Source organism: Cucurbita pepo, chromosome LG01 (assembly GCF_002806865.2).
Source record: "Cucurbita pepo subsp. pepo cultivar mu-cu-16 chromosome LG01, ASM280686v2, whole genome shotgun sequence".
In the NCBI taxonomy this organism is placed as follows: Eukaryota; Viridiplantae; Streptophyta; class Magnoliopsida; order Cucurbitales; family Cucurbitaceae; genus Cucurbita; species Cucurbita pepo.
Genome location: NC_036638.1, coordinates 14,906,202 through 14,921,751, shown reverse-complemented (window position 1 = coordinate 14,921,751; position 15,550 = coordinate 14,906,202). Strand labels below are relative to the sequence as shown.

Below are 15,550 nucleotides of genomic sequence, written 5' to 3'. Positions count from 1 at the left end.
GACAACACCTTCCAATATGAGGAAAGAAAACATGGAGGGAGACATTCATGTAGGGGACAATGATAAAGTAGGAAGTTGTGGGGTGAGTTTGAGTTTCAACGGAGAATACTTGGTGGGTACACGAATCTGAGTAGAAATGACCGTAAGAGAGTATAGATTATGCCAATTTTTTTATGGATAAAGATGAACAAGGTCCTAGTTTCTGTGATGATAGCCAGAACTGTAAGAGAACAAAGATAACGGTAGGAGGACAAAGAACAGAGAACAGAGTACAATGGGGTAAAGGAAGGGGAACTGGAGTCCTCCGATTTCATCTCCTTTCTTTTCGGGTAAAGGAAGGGGAAAGGGAGTCCTCCATTTCATCTCTTTTTTTATGTTTTTTTTTTCTAATCTCATCGTTTTATCTTTCTTGGTGGTTTTCTCTCTTACTTTGAAACTTGTGCTATATATGTAGTGATGAACTGACTATGCATTTTTGACTTTCAACTCCTAGCTGGTTGTTATTCCTAGCCCTTATTCCAAGATTTCTCTCTCATCCCTTAGCCTGTTTTTACTTCTAGCTCTTATTCCAAGATTTCTCTCTCATCCCTTTTCCTCTTTAGTTACTTCTAGTCCTTATTCCAACATTTCTCTCTCATTCTAATAATTTAAAAAATTAATTGAAATTCAAACCTTTAACTTTTTATGTCTGTTCCACTCCTATAAAATTAATAAAAATATTCTTTCAACCTTATATTTTGTTTGAAAAAAATAAATTTTGTTGTTACCTTTTGATTTTTTAAAAACATTTCGAAAATACTTTTTGATTAAAAAAAAATACTCTTACTATTAGTTTTGGATGAAAAATAATTAATTTCTTTTTTTTTAAATACCATTAAATTTTCAAGAAAGTCTCAAAAATATCATTGAACCTTCAAAGATGTTTCAAAAATACCCTTGAGTTTTTTAAATTTGGAGATAATTTATGAGATGTCGTCCCACCATCCACTGTAAATAAAAAATTAAAATTTTCTTATAAAGGTGAAGGTGTTAATACTATTAAAATTTAATCAGTCTTTTTAAATCCAAATTCATTTGTTGGACGTCACTTAAGTTCAAGCCTAATGAAATCCAATTTTACCCTACAATTGAAATTGATTATAGAACATATTTATCATGCTACAACCACCTATTTTCTCTAAAATAAGCTCTAAGTAGTGAGAAAAGCTACAAACAAAAACATAGGAAAAAATAACTTAAAAAGTCCTATATCAAACTTATTTTGATCTAAAATATCCTAAAGTTATATGAAACAACTGGAATTGACCATGACCATGAGTTTAAATTGACTGAACCAAAATTGAAACAATTGAACCAAGTAGATCGAAAGTTAGATGACTACAACAAGCCAAACTGGCAAGCTTAAATTGATTGAACTCAAGCTGAAATAATTGAACTGAGATGATCGAAAGTTAGATGACTACAACGAGCCAAACTAGCCCATGCAAGCCATATTCCAAGATTTCTATAATTTTAATAATTTTTTAATAATAATTTTATAATTTTATTTCTTTGAGAAAAATGATAAATAATTGGTCTAGTAAAAACTTAAACAAAGAACGGGATTCATATATGCTCATAATTTATTTATAATTCTAAATAATAATAATAATAATAATAATAATAATAATAATAAATAAAAAAATTGAGTAAGAAACACTATCGTTAACATTTTCCCTTTCTTACCTTTCCCATTCTTTTTGAATTAGAAACTAACAAAATCAAGTTTAACATTTTTTTTTTTTTTAGTGTTTGAGAAATTTATGATCATCCCATCGTAACAATTTCATAAACTCAAATCCAACTCACATCAGTCACTAAAATGTATTGAGTACACTGTACACTGGTAGATGGTAATATGTTATCAGATACAAAAAGAAGTATAAAATTAGCTTTAGACTATTAATTAAAAAATTAAAATTAGAATGGTGAAAGAAATTAATGAAAATATTGCCATGTTATGTACCATTGTAAGACTGTTGCTTAAATAATGAAGTCAAGTGCTTGAGAGACTTCATGATTAGCCACCAAGACATGAAGATTTTTTGCAAAACTAAGGAGAGAATTAGGGATCCAATGACCCATCTCCTACATTTTCCCCTCTCAAAGAGGAAGATTAAACTTCTAGATTTGAGAGAAGTGGGAAGCAAATTTTGGGGAGAGAAATGAACAACCTAAGAAGAGCAGAGAAAAAGCCAAAAGCTTAACATGCAGAGACACAAAAGAAGACACAGACAAAAGAAGGAGAGAGAGGAGAAGGTGACAATTGCTGAATAGATTATGAGTAGCCCAAAATTTGAAGAGTCTCATTTGAAATTGAAATTTATATTTGAAGTAATTTTATAAAAATGGATGTCTAAGAAACAAGGAGTGAATGAAAAAGAAGAAATCTTGAAAGTCATTAAAAAAAAATGAGGTGAGATCTTACCTCCGAGAGCTTCCAAAAGAAATTGAAACAAGGAGTAGGCACAAGATGGGGTTGAATGGACAACATCTTGCACTATGAGGAGCAAAAACGTGAGGGGACATTCATCAAACACGTAGAGGGCAATAACAAAGTAGGAAGTTGTGGGGAGTTTGAATTTCAATTAAGTATATTTGGTGGATACACTAATCTAAGTAGAAATAATAGGAAGGCAATATAGATTATACCAATTATTTTTATGGATAAAAATGAAAGGCTCCACTTTTTGTGATAATATCAATAACAGTAGGAGGTCAAAGAACAGAGGATAGAGGTAGAAGGAGGGAGAGGGTACACACCCTTGTTAATATTTTTTCTTTTTAGAGTTGTTAGTAGTATATTTTATCTTATAATTTGATTATCAGTATATTTTATCATTTACAAGATTTAGTTAGAAGTATATTTTCCCTCATTTTAGGTATTAGTGGATAGTTTGTATCCTATTTAAACGTTGTAAATATTAATGAAAATCATACTATACTTTCGATCCCAATTCTATTTCTATTTCTCATTCTAAACACCCTCCCATCCGGGTCTTCGGTTTCATCTCTTTATTCTTTCTAATCTCATCATTTTCTGTCTCTTTGTGGCTTTCTTTCTCACTTTGAAACTAGTGCCTTGCATGCAGTGATGAACGAATCTCTGCACATTTGACTTTCACCTCAGCATTCTTGTGGTTATTTCTGACCATCTTCCCAATTTTCTCTTTCATCCCACACGGTTCAAATCTTGAACTAATTTTAAGATTCAAATTTAACATTTTAGGTCTTCCAATCATCTAAAATTAATAAAATTACTCTTTCAACTTTGTATTTTGTTTTAAAAAAATAAGTTTTAATAACCCTCTTTAAACTTTTAATAAAACCTCATAAATACTTTTAATTTATTTTAAAAATTCAAAAATACCCTTAAAGTTATTTTTGGATGAAAATCTTCATATTGTTTTTTTTTAAACCTTAACTTTCAAAAATTAATAAAAAAAAAAAAAAACTATTTAACTTACAAAAAAAATTAAAAAAAAAACTTAAAAAAAAGTGTTTCAAAAGTTCCTTTAAAAAAAAATCTGGAGATAATTATAAGATATAGAATGGTAAAAAAAAATTTACCTGACCTTTTATATTTTTTATAAAGGTAAAATATAAAGGTAAAAAGTGTTGATAATACTTTTCAAATTTAATTAATGTTTTTTAAGCATAGAAATGTGTAAAAAGATGAAGAACTTTAAGGACAAATGACAAAGGTAGAGGAAGGGTACCATCCCTCTATGTTCTCCCTTTCATCTCCTCTTTTGTTCTAATCTCACTCGAATTTCTCTCCCACTTTAAAACTCAGGCGTCCAATCTCTCTCTCACTTTAAAACTCAGGTGTTCCATTTAAAACTCCCTCCGAGTGATGAATTGCTTTGTCTTTACTTTTGGCCTCTCTTTCCAAAGTTCTCTTTTATCCCACACCATTCAAATCTTGAACTAATTTTTTAAATCTTGAACTAATTTTTTTTTGTCTCTTCCTAAATTTCTCTCTTATCTCACACCATTCAAATCTTGAACTAATTTCTTTGTCCCTTATTCCTGATCTCTCTCCTCAGAATTCCTATACTTACTTATGGTCCCTCTTCCCAACTTTCTCTCTCATCCCACACAATTCAAATATTGAACTAATTTTTCTCTCATCTCAATTTTATTTTTGGTCCTTTTGATCCCTCCTTCAAGATTTCTCTCTCATTCCACATAATTCAGAACTAATTTCTTTGACTTTCACTTCAATCTCACTTGTAGTTACTTCTGGCTCCTTTTCTCTCTCACTATAAAACATCGTTATTACATGTGAACTCTAGTTACCTGTGATGAACTCTTCACCTTTGACTTTCATCTCAATCTGTATTGTCCTTACTCATGCCCATCCTCCCAGATTTTTCTTTCATCCCACACTAGCTTGTCCTTACTTCTGCCCCTCCTCCCAAAAAAATTTCTATCCCATGCCATTTAAATCTTTGAACTAATTTTGTCTAAAGAAGTTAGTTGAGATTCAAACCTCTTTAACTTTTTATGTCCTTACCATGCTCTATTCATTTAAAATTAATAAAAAAAATACTCTTTTATTTTGTTTAAAAATATTAAGTTTTGATATTACTCAATTTCAAAAATACTCTTAAATTAAAAAAAAATACGGCTTACTTTTAGATGAAAAGCATTAATTTTTTTTCTCAAAAATATCATTAAACTTTCGAAAAGGTTTCAAGAGTACCCTTGAGGTTTTAAAAATTTGGAGAGAATCTATGAGATGTCGATAAATTCGAGATAATCTATGAGATATCGATAGATCCGAGATAATCTATGAGATGTCGATAGATCATAAAAAACAATTAAATTTTCTTATGAAGGTGAAGGGTATTAATTCTACTTTTAAGATTTCATGAGTATTTTTTAAATATAATAGTAATACTAATAGTATTTCTCAACTTATTTTTAAAACTTATTTTTAAAGTTGAAAAGTATTAATGAACGGTTTTTTTAAAACATCTTTGAAATTCAAAAGTATTTTTGAAATAAACTATCTTTTTAATTAAAAAAAATTGCGTCTTTATTTTATTCTTAAATTTATTTAATTTTAATATTTCAATTTTCGATTAATAAAACTCCATTTGATTTTGAATTTGATTAGGTATAAATAACAAGATTGAATTAGGGTTTGAATAATGGATCTCTCTTTATAGATAAAAATGATTAATAAATAAAATGATTAAAATTAAAAATAGAATTAAGTGTAGTTAATATTAGGAGCTTAAATTGTCTTGGGTTGGAAGATTTTTTTTTTTATCCAACCCAAATGTTTACCTGACTCGTAACCCAACCCAACCTAACAATTTTCACTAACCCAACCCACTATAACCCTCTATTTCTAGGTTGGGTCCAACTCTTTGTAACCCTATACCCAACCCACTGTAACCCTCTATTTCTAGGTTGGGTCCAACTCTTTGTAACCCTATATTTTCAGGCTGGGCCCAATCCTTAACCCTCTATTCTCAGGTTGAGTATCGGTTGGGTTGTCGGGTTGTTAAAAAAATTTATTTTTTTACAAATAAAAAATTGGGGTTGTTAAAAAACTTATTTTTTTACAAATAAAAAATTGATTTATCCCCAATTTATAATTATTCGGATACAATCTTAGATAAAATATATTAAAAGTTTACCGACAAACACAAATCAATTTATAATTATTCACACACACAAAAAAAAAAAAAAAAAATCAATAGAGAACAACAAGCAAAATCAAACATAATTATTCAAAAGAAAAAAAAATATTCAATCCAGAACAAGCAAAAATTGTAAAGTTCAACTCTAAACATTGTCATAAAACTAAAGAAAACTAGATACGACCCTTCTTGAAAATTAGTTAAAAGTAAAAAACTTAAAGATAGAATATAGATCATGAAATTAAAAAAACAATAAAAATGATTATCTTAAAAATACTATATATAACAAAATTAAAAATATATATAAATTGTGATATAATAAAGTTACAATAAATAGATAATAAATACATCACCATGCATAACAATTTCATAAACCCAAACCTCATTGAATTTCTTTCAATATTACACTTATACATTACAACAACAAAAAATTGTAACGTTCAATGTTCAATATTGTTATAAAACTAAAGAAAATTAGATACGACACTTCTTGAAAATTAATTAAAGTAAGAAGAACGTAAGGATAGATCATGAAATTAAAAAGGCAATAAAAATGATTATGGTAAAGATACTATATATATATATAATAAAATGAAATGTATATATATAAATTGTGATATAATAAAGTTACTATAAATAGATAATAAATACATCACCATGCATAACAATTTCATAAACCCAAACCTCATTGAATTTCTTTCAATATTACACTTATACATTACAACAACAAAAAATTGTAACGTTCAATGTTCAATATTGTTATAAAACTAAAGAAAATTAGATACGACACTTCTTGAAAATTAATTAAAGTAAGAAGAACGTAAGGATAGATCATGAAATTAAAAAGGCAATAAAAATGATTATGGTAAAGATACTATATATATATATATATAATAAAATGAAATGTATATATATAAATTGTGATATAAAAATGTTACTATAAATAGATAATAAATACATCACCATGCATAACAATTTCATAAACCCAAACCTCATTGAGTTTCTTTCAAGACTACACTTACATATTACCCCATGTTATCATATACAAAAGGAAGCATAACATTAACTTTAGACCGTTGCCTAAAAAATTAAAATTAGAATGCAAGATTAATGAAAATATTGTGATGCTCTCCACCATGGTAAGAGTGTTGCTCAAGCAATGAAGTCAAGTGCTTGAGAGACAAGGGTTCATGATCCACCACCGAGATATGAAGTTTTTTGACAAAGTTAGGGAGAGAATCAGCGACCCAATGACCATTTCCTGCATTTCTCGTTTCTCATTGAGAATCTGAAAGATGGGCGATTAAACTTCTAGATATGAGATCAATTCTCATTTCTCACCTACAATCTGAAAGAAGGGAGATTAAACTTATAGATTTGAGATCATTTCTCACGGAGAATCTGTATGAAAGGAGATTAAACTTCTAGATTTGAGATCATTTCTCACGGAGAATCCGTAAGGAGGGAGCTTAAACTTCTAGGTTTGAGAGAAAACGAGAGAGTAAATTTTGGGGGAGAGAGATGAACAACCCAAAAAGAGAAGAGACAAAGCTAAAAGCTCAAAATGCAAGAAGAGGGAGAGAGTCAGTGACGATGCTTAGTGAAACATAGCTTCATCGAGGCAAAAGCAAAAGGAGAAGCGAGCGATTGGATGATTGTAGCCCATAGTTGAAACAAAGTGTGGAGGAAAGAGAAGAAATCTAATATGGAAAGACATTAAAAGAAAAGGAAGGAGGGGGACATTCATGAAGATGCCTCGGTTTCATCTCATTTCTCTTTCTAATCTTACTATTTTTCTGTTTCTTTGTGACTGTTTCTCTCTTGAAAATTGGGCCTCACATGCATACCACCTTTGACTTTCACTTGAATTTTGCTGGTGTCCTTCCTCCCAAATTTCTCTCTATCTCACCAAATTCAAATCTTGAACTAAAGAATTAATAAAAATACTTTTTTAACTTTATATTTTATTTAATTTTTTTTTTCAAGTATCCTTTGATTTTAAGAAAATTCAAAAAATACTCTTAATTCTTTTTTTAAAAAATTCCATTAACCTTTCAATTTTTTTTTTTTTAAATATCATTACACTTCCAAAAATATTTTAAAAAAGAATCTTTGAGTTTTTATTAATTTAGAGATAATTTATAACTACTCTTTTATGAATTTCTTTAGAAAATTCTGAAAATTCTGAAAATTATTTGTGGATATGAAATAAATGGTGTTTACCTATTTCACTCAATTTTTAATAAAACATAATTATAAGTATTTTGAATTCAAGAATAATTTTTTATATATTTGAATTGTTTGAAAATATTTTGGCATATATCTTTTTATTAGATATTTTTTAAATATGTAAATAAATAAATAAATAAATAAATATATTGTTTTTTAATGAAACTTTTAAAGAAATATGGTCTTTGTTCTCAAGATTGAATCTTCAATTTTGAAGATCTTGTATATATTTGATTTTGCTTCTTAAGGCTCTTCAACCTGGGCTAAGAATAAATCTTCAATTTTTAGTTTATCCAAGATTTTTAAAGACATTGAGAACATTATATAAGTAAAACATATCTATTTATTGATTGATTTCAACTCGAAAGTTTTCTGCATTGTCATTGATAAAGCTATCTGGACCACTTCTGTTTTCCAGAACAGTGTTCCTTAGCCATTCGCTGTATTTATCTACATCACTCATATCAAAGTCGCTGCCAAAGTCAGGTGGATCGTCTTCTAAAACATTTAAGAGATAATCATATTTTGCTAATTATTGTTGGCTTTCTTCATTTACAAAATTTGCAGAAACATTGTCCAAGTTGGTTGAATCAAGTAAAGCGATGTTCTTTGACATCAACTGAATCCCTTCTGATGTGCCACTAAATTCCATTGCTTCTAGCTGCTGAGCTACATCAGCTTGATGTATATCTGAGAACTGAATTTCATTAAATACACGAGAAGAAGTTACCTCTAGAGTCATCTTATTGATGCTATATGGAACTGAATTGTAGTTTGAACCAACATGCTGAAAATTGTGGTCAAGCATTCTGAGACCATGATTTACAAAGTTGGCGCTAACAAGTAGTCTAGGATTAGGCACAGGCTTAGGAGCAATAAGTCGGAATCTTTTCCATCCTGAAAGAGAGGTTGAACCTCCGGGTGTAGATTTGTTTGCCTCGTGATTCTGCTGCGTTTGCACTAACGGAGGAAGTTGAGTCCGGACCGAGAAATTGAATTTGGATGCTTCCATCCATGGAGCTAATTTATTTTTTCTCCCCCTTTTCATGGACTCTACTTGTGCTTTGTATTTCTAATAGGTTTAGGAGCAATAATTCCTCATTTATTCATAAACAAATAAAAGTACATATTGTGCAAATAGTAAACAAACTTGATAGAAGCATACCTGCACGTGATTAGCTACCTGGCACAGCGTCAAGCATGGTTCATTCATCAACTTAAGTATAAGTTTTGGGCGACCTTTAAAACCAAAAGAAAATATAATAACAACAATTAAAAATTCATCATTGAATTCAAATCCTAAAAAAAATAAAAATAACTCGTGAGATACGTGATATTACATTTATCACCTAGCTTGTTGAGGGCGTCAAAGAACTTGAGACGTCGTTCCACATTCCAAACGATACGTGATCTGGTATTACGGGAAATAAAATATTCCTTCCCTCTTCCATTATCCTCATGAGTTCTTGTGTGTCCAAAATTGGTAGGTTTTGAGTAACATGTAACTCTCTCCTCCTTGTTTGTTCCTTCTATGTCATCCGTTGATCTGTTTCCTCCCAAGTATGAAGCAACTAGGGAATCATGGGAATTCGTTGGCGTGTTTTGCACTTTTCCATTATAGCTCATAAGTTGATAGTTAATACTACAATTATTATTATAACTAGCTGCATTGGTGAACCGAGACAAAACAACAGTGTTGTCGTTTTGGATACCGACAGATTCTTTTCCAGATTTGGCTTTTTCTCCACAATTTGCTATATAGGTTAGCTTGGCTATGTTTATGTTCCTCCGATACATGTGTTGCCATACATATTTTAGATCATCCTTAGAAATAGGCTTCTGAAGAAAATAACACCCTCCTTCTGCCAATGCTTTCGTAGCTACCTTCAAGTTCACCGCTGAAGACATAACTGCCCGACAACTAAATAGCTTGAGAATAATGAAGACATTTAATTGAACAAGATAGTAAAGCAAAATTGAGCTTACAAATGACAGCAATATTCATCTCAAGGAGTACGTGCAAGAATGAAAAACTGTCCATATCAGGCATGCTAACGTTAGCCATGACCGAACTGGTCACCTTTTTCTTGAATCATTGATAGAGCAATACATCCTAGTCCAGTGGTCGTAACTAAAGATTACAAAAAATAAAAAATAAAAAAATAAAATCATGTCATGCACACTAAGTTCATAGAAAAGGAAAAACAAAAGCTTAAAACTCAAAGATATTAGGATTTAAGGTTTGTAACTAGTCCCACAAATGAACCCGCAAACCAATTATATTTTGAGAAAATAGATAGATAATAGATTAGATAAACACATCATTTGTCTTATTAAAACATAAACAAGGAATCCAATATCTTATACTTTTATTTTCTTAAACAAGGAATCCAATATCTTATACTTTTATTCTCTTAATTTATTTCTAATTCCTAGAGAAAGAAAGAGAAGCAGAAGGGACTGTGCTCTATCATTAAGAAAATATCCTTATATGGAAACATAGTATTAAATAAAAAATCACAACAACCATTAGAAACTAATAAAATAGTTAAGAAATCAAGTAGATAGTGGTTTTTGTTTTTCTTCTTCCTCTTCTTCCTATTTGAGAAGTTGCTGATCCAACACGACAACGATCCATAACAATTTCATAAACTCAAACCCTATTATACATCTGCCACTAAAATGCATTGAGTTTCTTTTATGGATTGCAACATGTAACCAGATACAAAAAGAAGCATAACATTAACTTTAGACCGTGCTTAAAAAATTAAAATTAGGATGGTGAAAGAGATTAATGGAAATATTGTGATGTTATGTACCATTGTAAGATTGCTGCCTAAGCAATGAACTCAAGTGCTTGAGAGACAAGGTTTCATGATCCACTACCAAGATATGAAGATTTTTGGCAAAACTAGGGAGAGAATTAGGGACCCAATGACCCCTTCCATACAACATTTCTTTGGAGAGTCTGAGAGAAAGGCCATTAAATTCTAGATTTGAGAGAAACTAAGAGAGCAAATTTTAGGAGAGAGATAAACCACCTAAAAAGTGCAGAGGAGCTGAGGGAAAATTTTGGGGGAGAGAGATGAACAACCACATAAAGAGCAGAGACAAAGTTAAAAGCTTAGCATGCAGAGAAGGAGACAAAGTTAAAAGCTTAGCATGCAGAGAAGGAGACAAAGTTAAAAGCTTAGCATGCAGAGAAGGAGACAAACACAGAAGGAGACACATAGAGAGTCAACGACGGTGCTTGGTGCTTAGTGAAACGGGGCTTCATCAAAGCAAAAGCAATTGGAGAAGGTGACAATTGCTAAATAGATGAGAACAAAGAGTGAATGAAATAAAGAAATCTGAAATGGAAAGGCATTAAAAGAGAAGGAAGTCATACCTTAAATTTGAGAGTTTCCAAAAGTTGGTAGAGGCAAAAGATGGGGTTGAATGGGCAACCCCTTACATTACCACCAGCAAAAACAACATAGGAGGTGGGACATTCATCAAACACGTAGAGAGCAATGACAAAGTAGAAGTTGTGAGGTGAATTTGAGTTTATAGGAGAATATTTGGTGGCTACACGAACCTGAGTAGAAATGAGAGTGCTGACAATTTTTAGATGGATAAAGATGAACAAAGCCCAACCTTTTGTGATGATCATCACAGGAGGAAGAACAGATGACCAACAGATGACGAAGGGAGAGGAAGGGGAGGATACCCTGTGTGTGCCCTCCCCTCAATCCTCCATTTCATTTAATTTCTTTTTCTAATCTCACCTTTTTCTATCTCTTTGTTCGTTTTCTATCCTTTTGTTGCTTTCTCTCTCACTTTGAAATTGAGGCTTTTCTATCTCTTTGTTTTTTTTCTATCCTTTTGTTGCTTTCTCTCTCACTTTGAAACTGAGGCATTACATGCAGAGATGGCGCTCTTGTCTTACTTCTACCCCTATTTTCATATATCTCTCTCAGTTTCTCTCTCATCCCACACAATTCAAACATTTAAGTAATTTTATATAAAGAAATTAGTTGAGATTCCAACCTCTTTTATTATTATTATTTATTATTTATTTATTTGTTTATTATTATTATTATTATTATTTTTGGATCCTCCATCATTTAAAATTAATAAAATTTCTCCTTCAACTTCTTATTTTGTTTTAATAAGTTTGAAGTAATACCTTCAATTTTTTAAGAAAATCTAAAAATTCTCATAAATTAAAAAAGAAAAAAAAATACCCTATAGGTTAGTTTTAGACTTAGGCCCAAATTTTATTGTGTTTCTATGTACCATTGTAAGAGGGTTGTTAGTTTTAGACTTAGCCCAAATTCTATTGTGATGCTATGTACCATTGTAAGATGGTTGCTTAAATGAGAGACCAAGGATTCATGATCCAAGTCTAAATTGAATTTGTAAATTTGAGATTGGCAGAGAGAAAATTTTGGGGAGAGGAATGAACAACCCAAAAAGGAGAAGAGACAAAGCTAGGAATGAACAACCCAAAAAGGAGAAGAGACAAAGCTAGGAATGAACAACCCAACAAGGAGAAGAGACAAAGCTAAATGCTCGAGGCACAAGACATAGATGAAGAAGAAGAAGAGAGTAAGTGATGGTGCTTGGTGAAACAAATGGGCTTCATCAAGGAAAAGCAAGAAAAGATGGAAATTACTTAATGGATGAGAGTAGTCCATTGCTAGTTGTAAATGAAATTTTAAGTGAAATTTATATCTACAGTTTGAAGTAATTTTACGAAATTGGGTGTTTCAAAAGAAACAAAAAGTGAATGAAAAAGAAGAAGTCCTACTTGAGAAGGCATTAAAAGAAAAGGAAGTAAAATTTTACATTTGAGAGCTTCCGAAAGGGATTGAAACAAGGAGGAGGCAAAAACTGGGGTTGAATGGGCAACACCTTGCAATATGAGGAGCGAAAACATGGAGGGGGACATTCATTGAACCCATAAAGGGCAAAGGACAAAGTAAGTTGTGGGGTGAATTTGAGTTTCAACTGATTATACTTGGTGGGTACACGAACCTGAGTAGAAATTAGTATAGATTATGCCAATTTTTGGATGAATAAATATGAACAAAGTCCTACTTTTTGTGATGATAGCCTAAGAGGATAGAGAATAGAGGACAAAGATAACTGTAGGAAGACAAAAGGGTAATGGAAGGGGGAGGGGAGTCCTCGGTTTCTTTTTCTAATCTCACTATTTTGAGTGGCTTTCTCTCCTACTTTGAAACTTGCAATACTGTAAACTTTTGACTTTCACCCAATCTTGTTTGTTGTTACTATTAGCCCTTATTTCAAGATTTCTCTGTCACATACCATTCAAATCTTGAACTAATTTTGGGTAAAGAAATTACTTGAGATTTGAACCTAATTTTGTGTAAAAAAATTAGGTGAGATTTGAACCTCATTTAACTTTTTATGTCCGCTCCACTCATTTAAAATTAACAAAAAAAAATATTCTTTAACTTTGTATTTTGTTTGAAAAAATAAGTTTGATGAGAAAATCTCGAAAATACTTTTAAATTAAAAAAAAATACTCTTACTCTTAGTTTTGGATGAAAATAGTTATTTTTTTTTTCAAAAATACCCTTGAGTTATTTAAATTTGGAAATAATTTATGTCATGTCCACGGTAAATAAAAAATTAAATTTTTTTTATAAAGGTGAAAGGTATTAATACTACTTTTAAAATTTAACGAGTATTTTTAAATACAAATTTATTTGTTGGGTGTCACTTAAGTTCAAGCCTAATGAAATCCAATTTTACCCTGCAACCATTAAAAATACGAGGAATTGATTATAGAACATATTTATCATATCATGCTACAACCACCTAATTTCTCTAAAATAAGCACTAAGCAGTGAAAAAAGCTACCAATAAAAACATAGGAAAAAATAACTTAAAAAGTCCTCGATCCAAACTTATTTTGATCTAAAATATCTTAAAATTATATGAAACAACTTGGAAAATCCTCATGTCCATGCACAATTTAAAATAGATTTAAATCGGACATGGAAAGCTTAAATTGACTGAGCCAAAATTGAAACAATAGAATCAAGTCGATCGAAAGTTAGATGACTACAACGAGCCAAATGAGCAAGCTTAAATTGATTGAACCCAAACTGAAATAATTGAACCGAGATGATTGAAAGTTAGATGACTACAACGAGTCACACAAGCTGATGCAAGACGTATATGACGTATATGAGCCACATGAAACTTCGACGACAGCGGATAGTTGTGATGAGACGAAGGTGTGCATGGGCTTGGGCCACTATTTGGGAAGTTGATGGACTGGAGTTCGGGCGTGAGGTATCCAATAGGTTGGGCTTATTGGATCATGGGCTTATTGGATTAGGATCATTGTAAGGCTATACGGGTGGGTTTCTATTTATTTGTGGTTTCGGTTTGATGTGACCCGAGAGTCATGTTCTAATTAGTTATTTAATTTTTTTATAATAATTTTAATAATTTTATTTCTTTGAGAAAAAGGATAGATAATTGGTAGTGCAAACTTAAACAAAGAAGGGATTCCTATATACTCCCAATTTATTTCTAATTCTCAGAAAAAAAATAAATAAATAAATAAAAAGAAGAAATTGAGTAAAAGTGACTTATGGTTAACATTTTCCTTTCTTTTTGAATCAGAAACTTTTTCCTATTTGAGAAGTTGATGATCGATCACAGCTAGGATACACAACAATTTCATAAACTCAAANTTTTTTTTTTCAAAAATACCCTTGAGTTATTTAAATTTGGAAATAATTTATGTCATGTCCACGGTAAATAAAAAATTAAATTTTTTTTATAAAGGTGAAAGGTATTAATACTACTTTTAAAATTTAACGAGTATTTTTAAATACAAATTTATTTGTTGGGTGTCACTTAAGTTCAAGCCTAATGAAATCCAATTTTACCCTGCAACCATTAAAAATACGAGGAATTGATTATAGAACATATTTATCATATCATGCTACAACCACCTAATTTCTCTAAAATAAGCACTAAGCAGTGAAAAAAGCTACCAATAAAAACATAGGAAAAAATAACTTAAAAAGTCCTCGATCCAAACTTATTTTGATCTAAAATATCTTAAAATTATATGAAACAACTTGGAAAATCCTCATGTCCATGCACAATTTAAAATAGATTTAAATCGGACATGGAAAGCTTAAATTGACTGAGCCAAAATTGAAACAATAGAATCAAGTCGATCGAAAGTTAGATGACTACAACGAGCCAAATGAGCAAGCTTAAATTGATTGAACCCAAACTGAAATAATTGAACCGAGATGATTGAAAGTTAGATGACTACAACGAGTCACACAAGCTGATGCAAGACGTATATGACGTATATGAGCCACATGAAACTTCGACGACAGCGGATAGTTGTGATGAGACGAAGGTGTGCATGGGCTTGGGCCACTATTTGGGAAGTTGATGGACTGGAGTTCGGGCGTGAGGTATCCAATAGGTTGGGCTTATTGGATCATGGGCTTATTGGATTAGGATCATTGTAAGGCTATACGGGTGGGTTTCTATTTATTTGTGGTTTCGGTTTGATGTGACCCGAGAGTCATGTTCTAATTAGTTATTTAATTTTTTTATAATAATTTTAATAATTTTAT

At 30.9% G+C, this 15,550-nt stretch overlaps 1 protein-coding gene across 2 annotated transcripts; it reads right to left on the bottom strand.

Moving 5' to 3' along the window:
- Positions 1-8,365: 8,365 nt before the first annotated feature.
- Positions 8,366-10,944, bottom strand: LOC111777779 (putative two-component response regulator-like APRR6). Of its 2 annotated transcripts, XM_023657495.1 has the most exons (5): positions 10,745-10,944; positions 10,006-10,056; positions 9,266-9,835; positions 9,091-9,164; positions 8,366-8,997 (listed from the first exon to the last, which is right to left on the bottom strand). In XM_023657495.1, the coding sequence occupies exons 1-5, from the start codon at positions 10,878-10,880 to the stop codon at positions 8,458-8,460; spliced, it is 1,371 nt and encodes a 456-aa protein (XP_023513263.1). In that variant the 5' UTR covers positions 10,881-10,944; the 3' UTR covers positions 8,366-8,457. The 2 variants fall into 2 exon arrangements, with proteins under 2 accessions (XP_023513263.1, XP_023513269.1); XM_023657501.1 differs by lacking the exons at positions 10,006-10,056; positions 10,745-10,944 and adding an exon at positions 9,912-9,987.
- Positions 10,945-15,550: the final 4,606 nt, after the last annotated feature.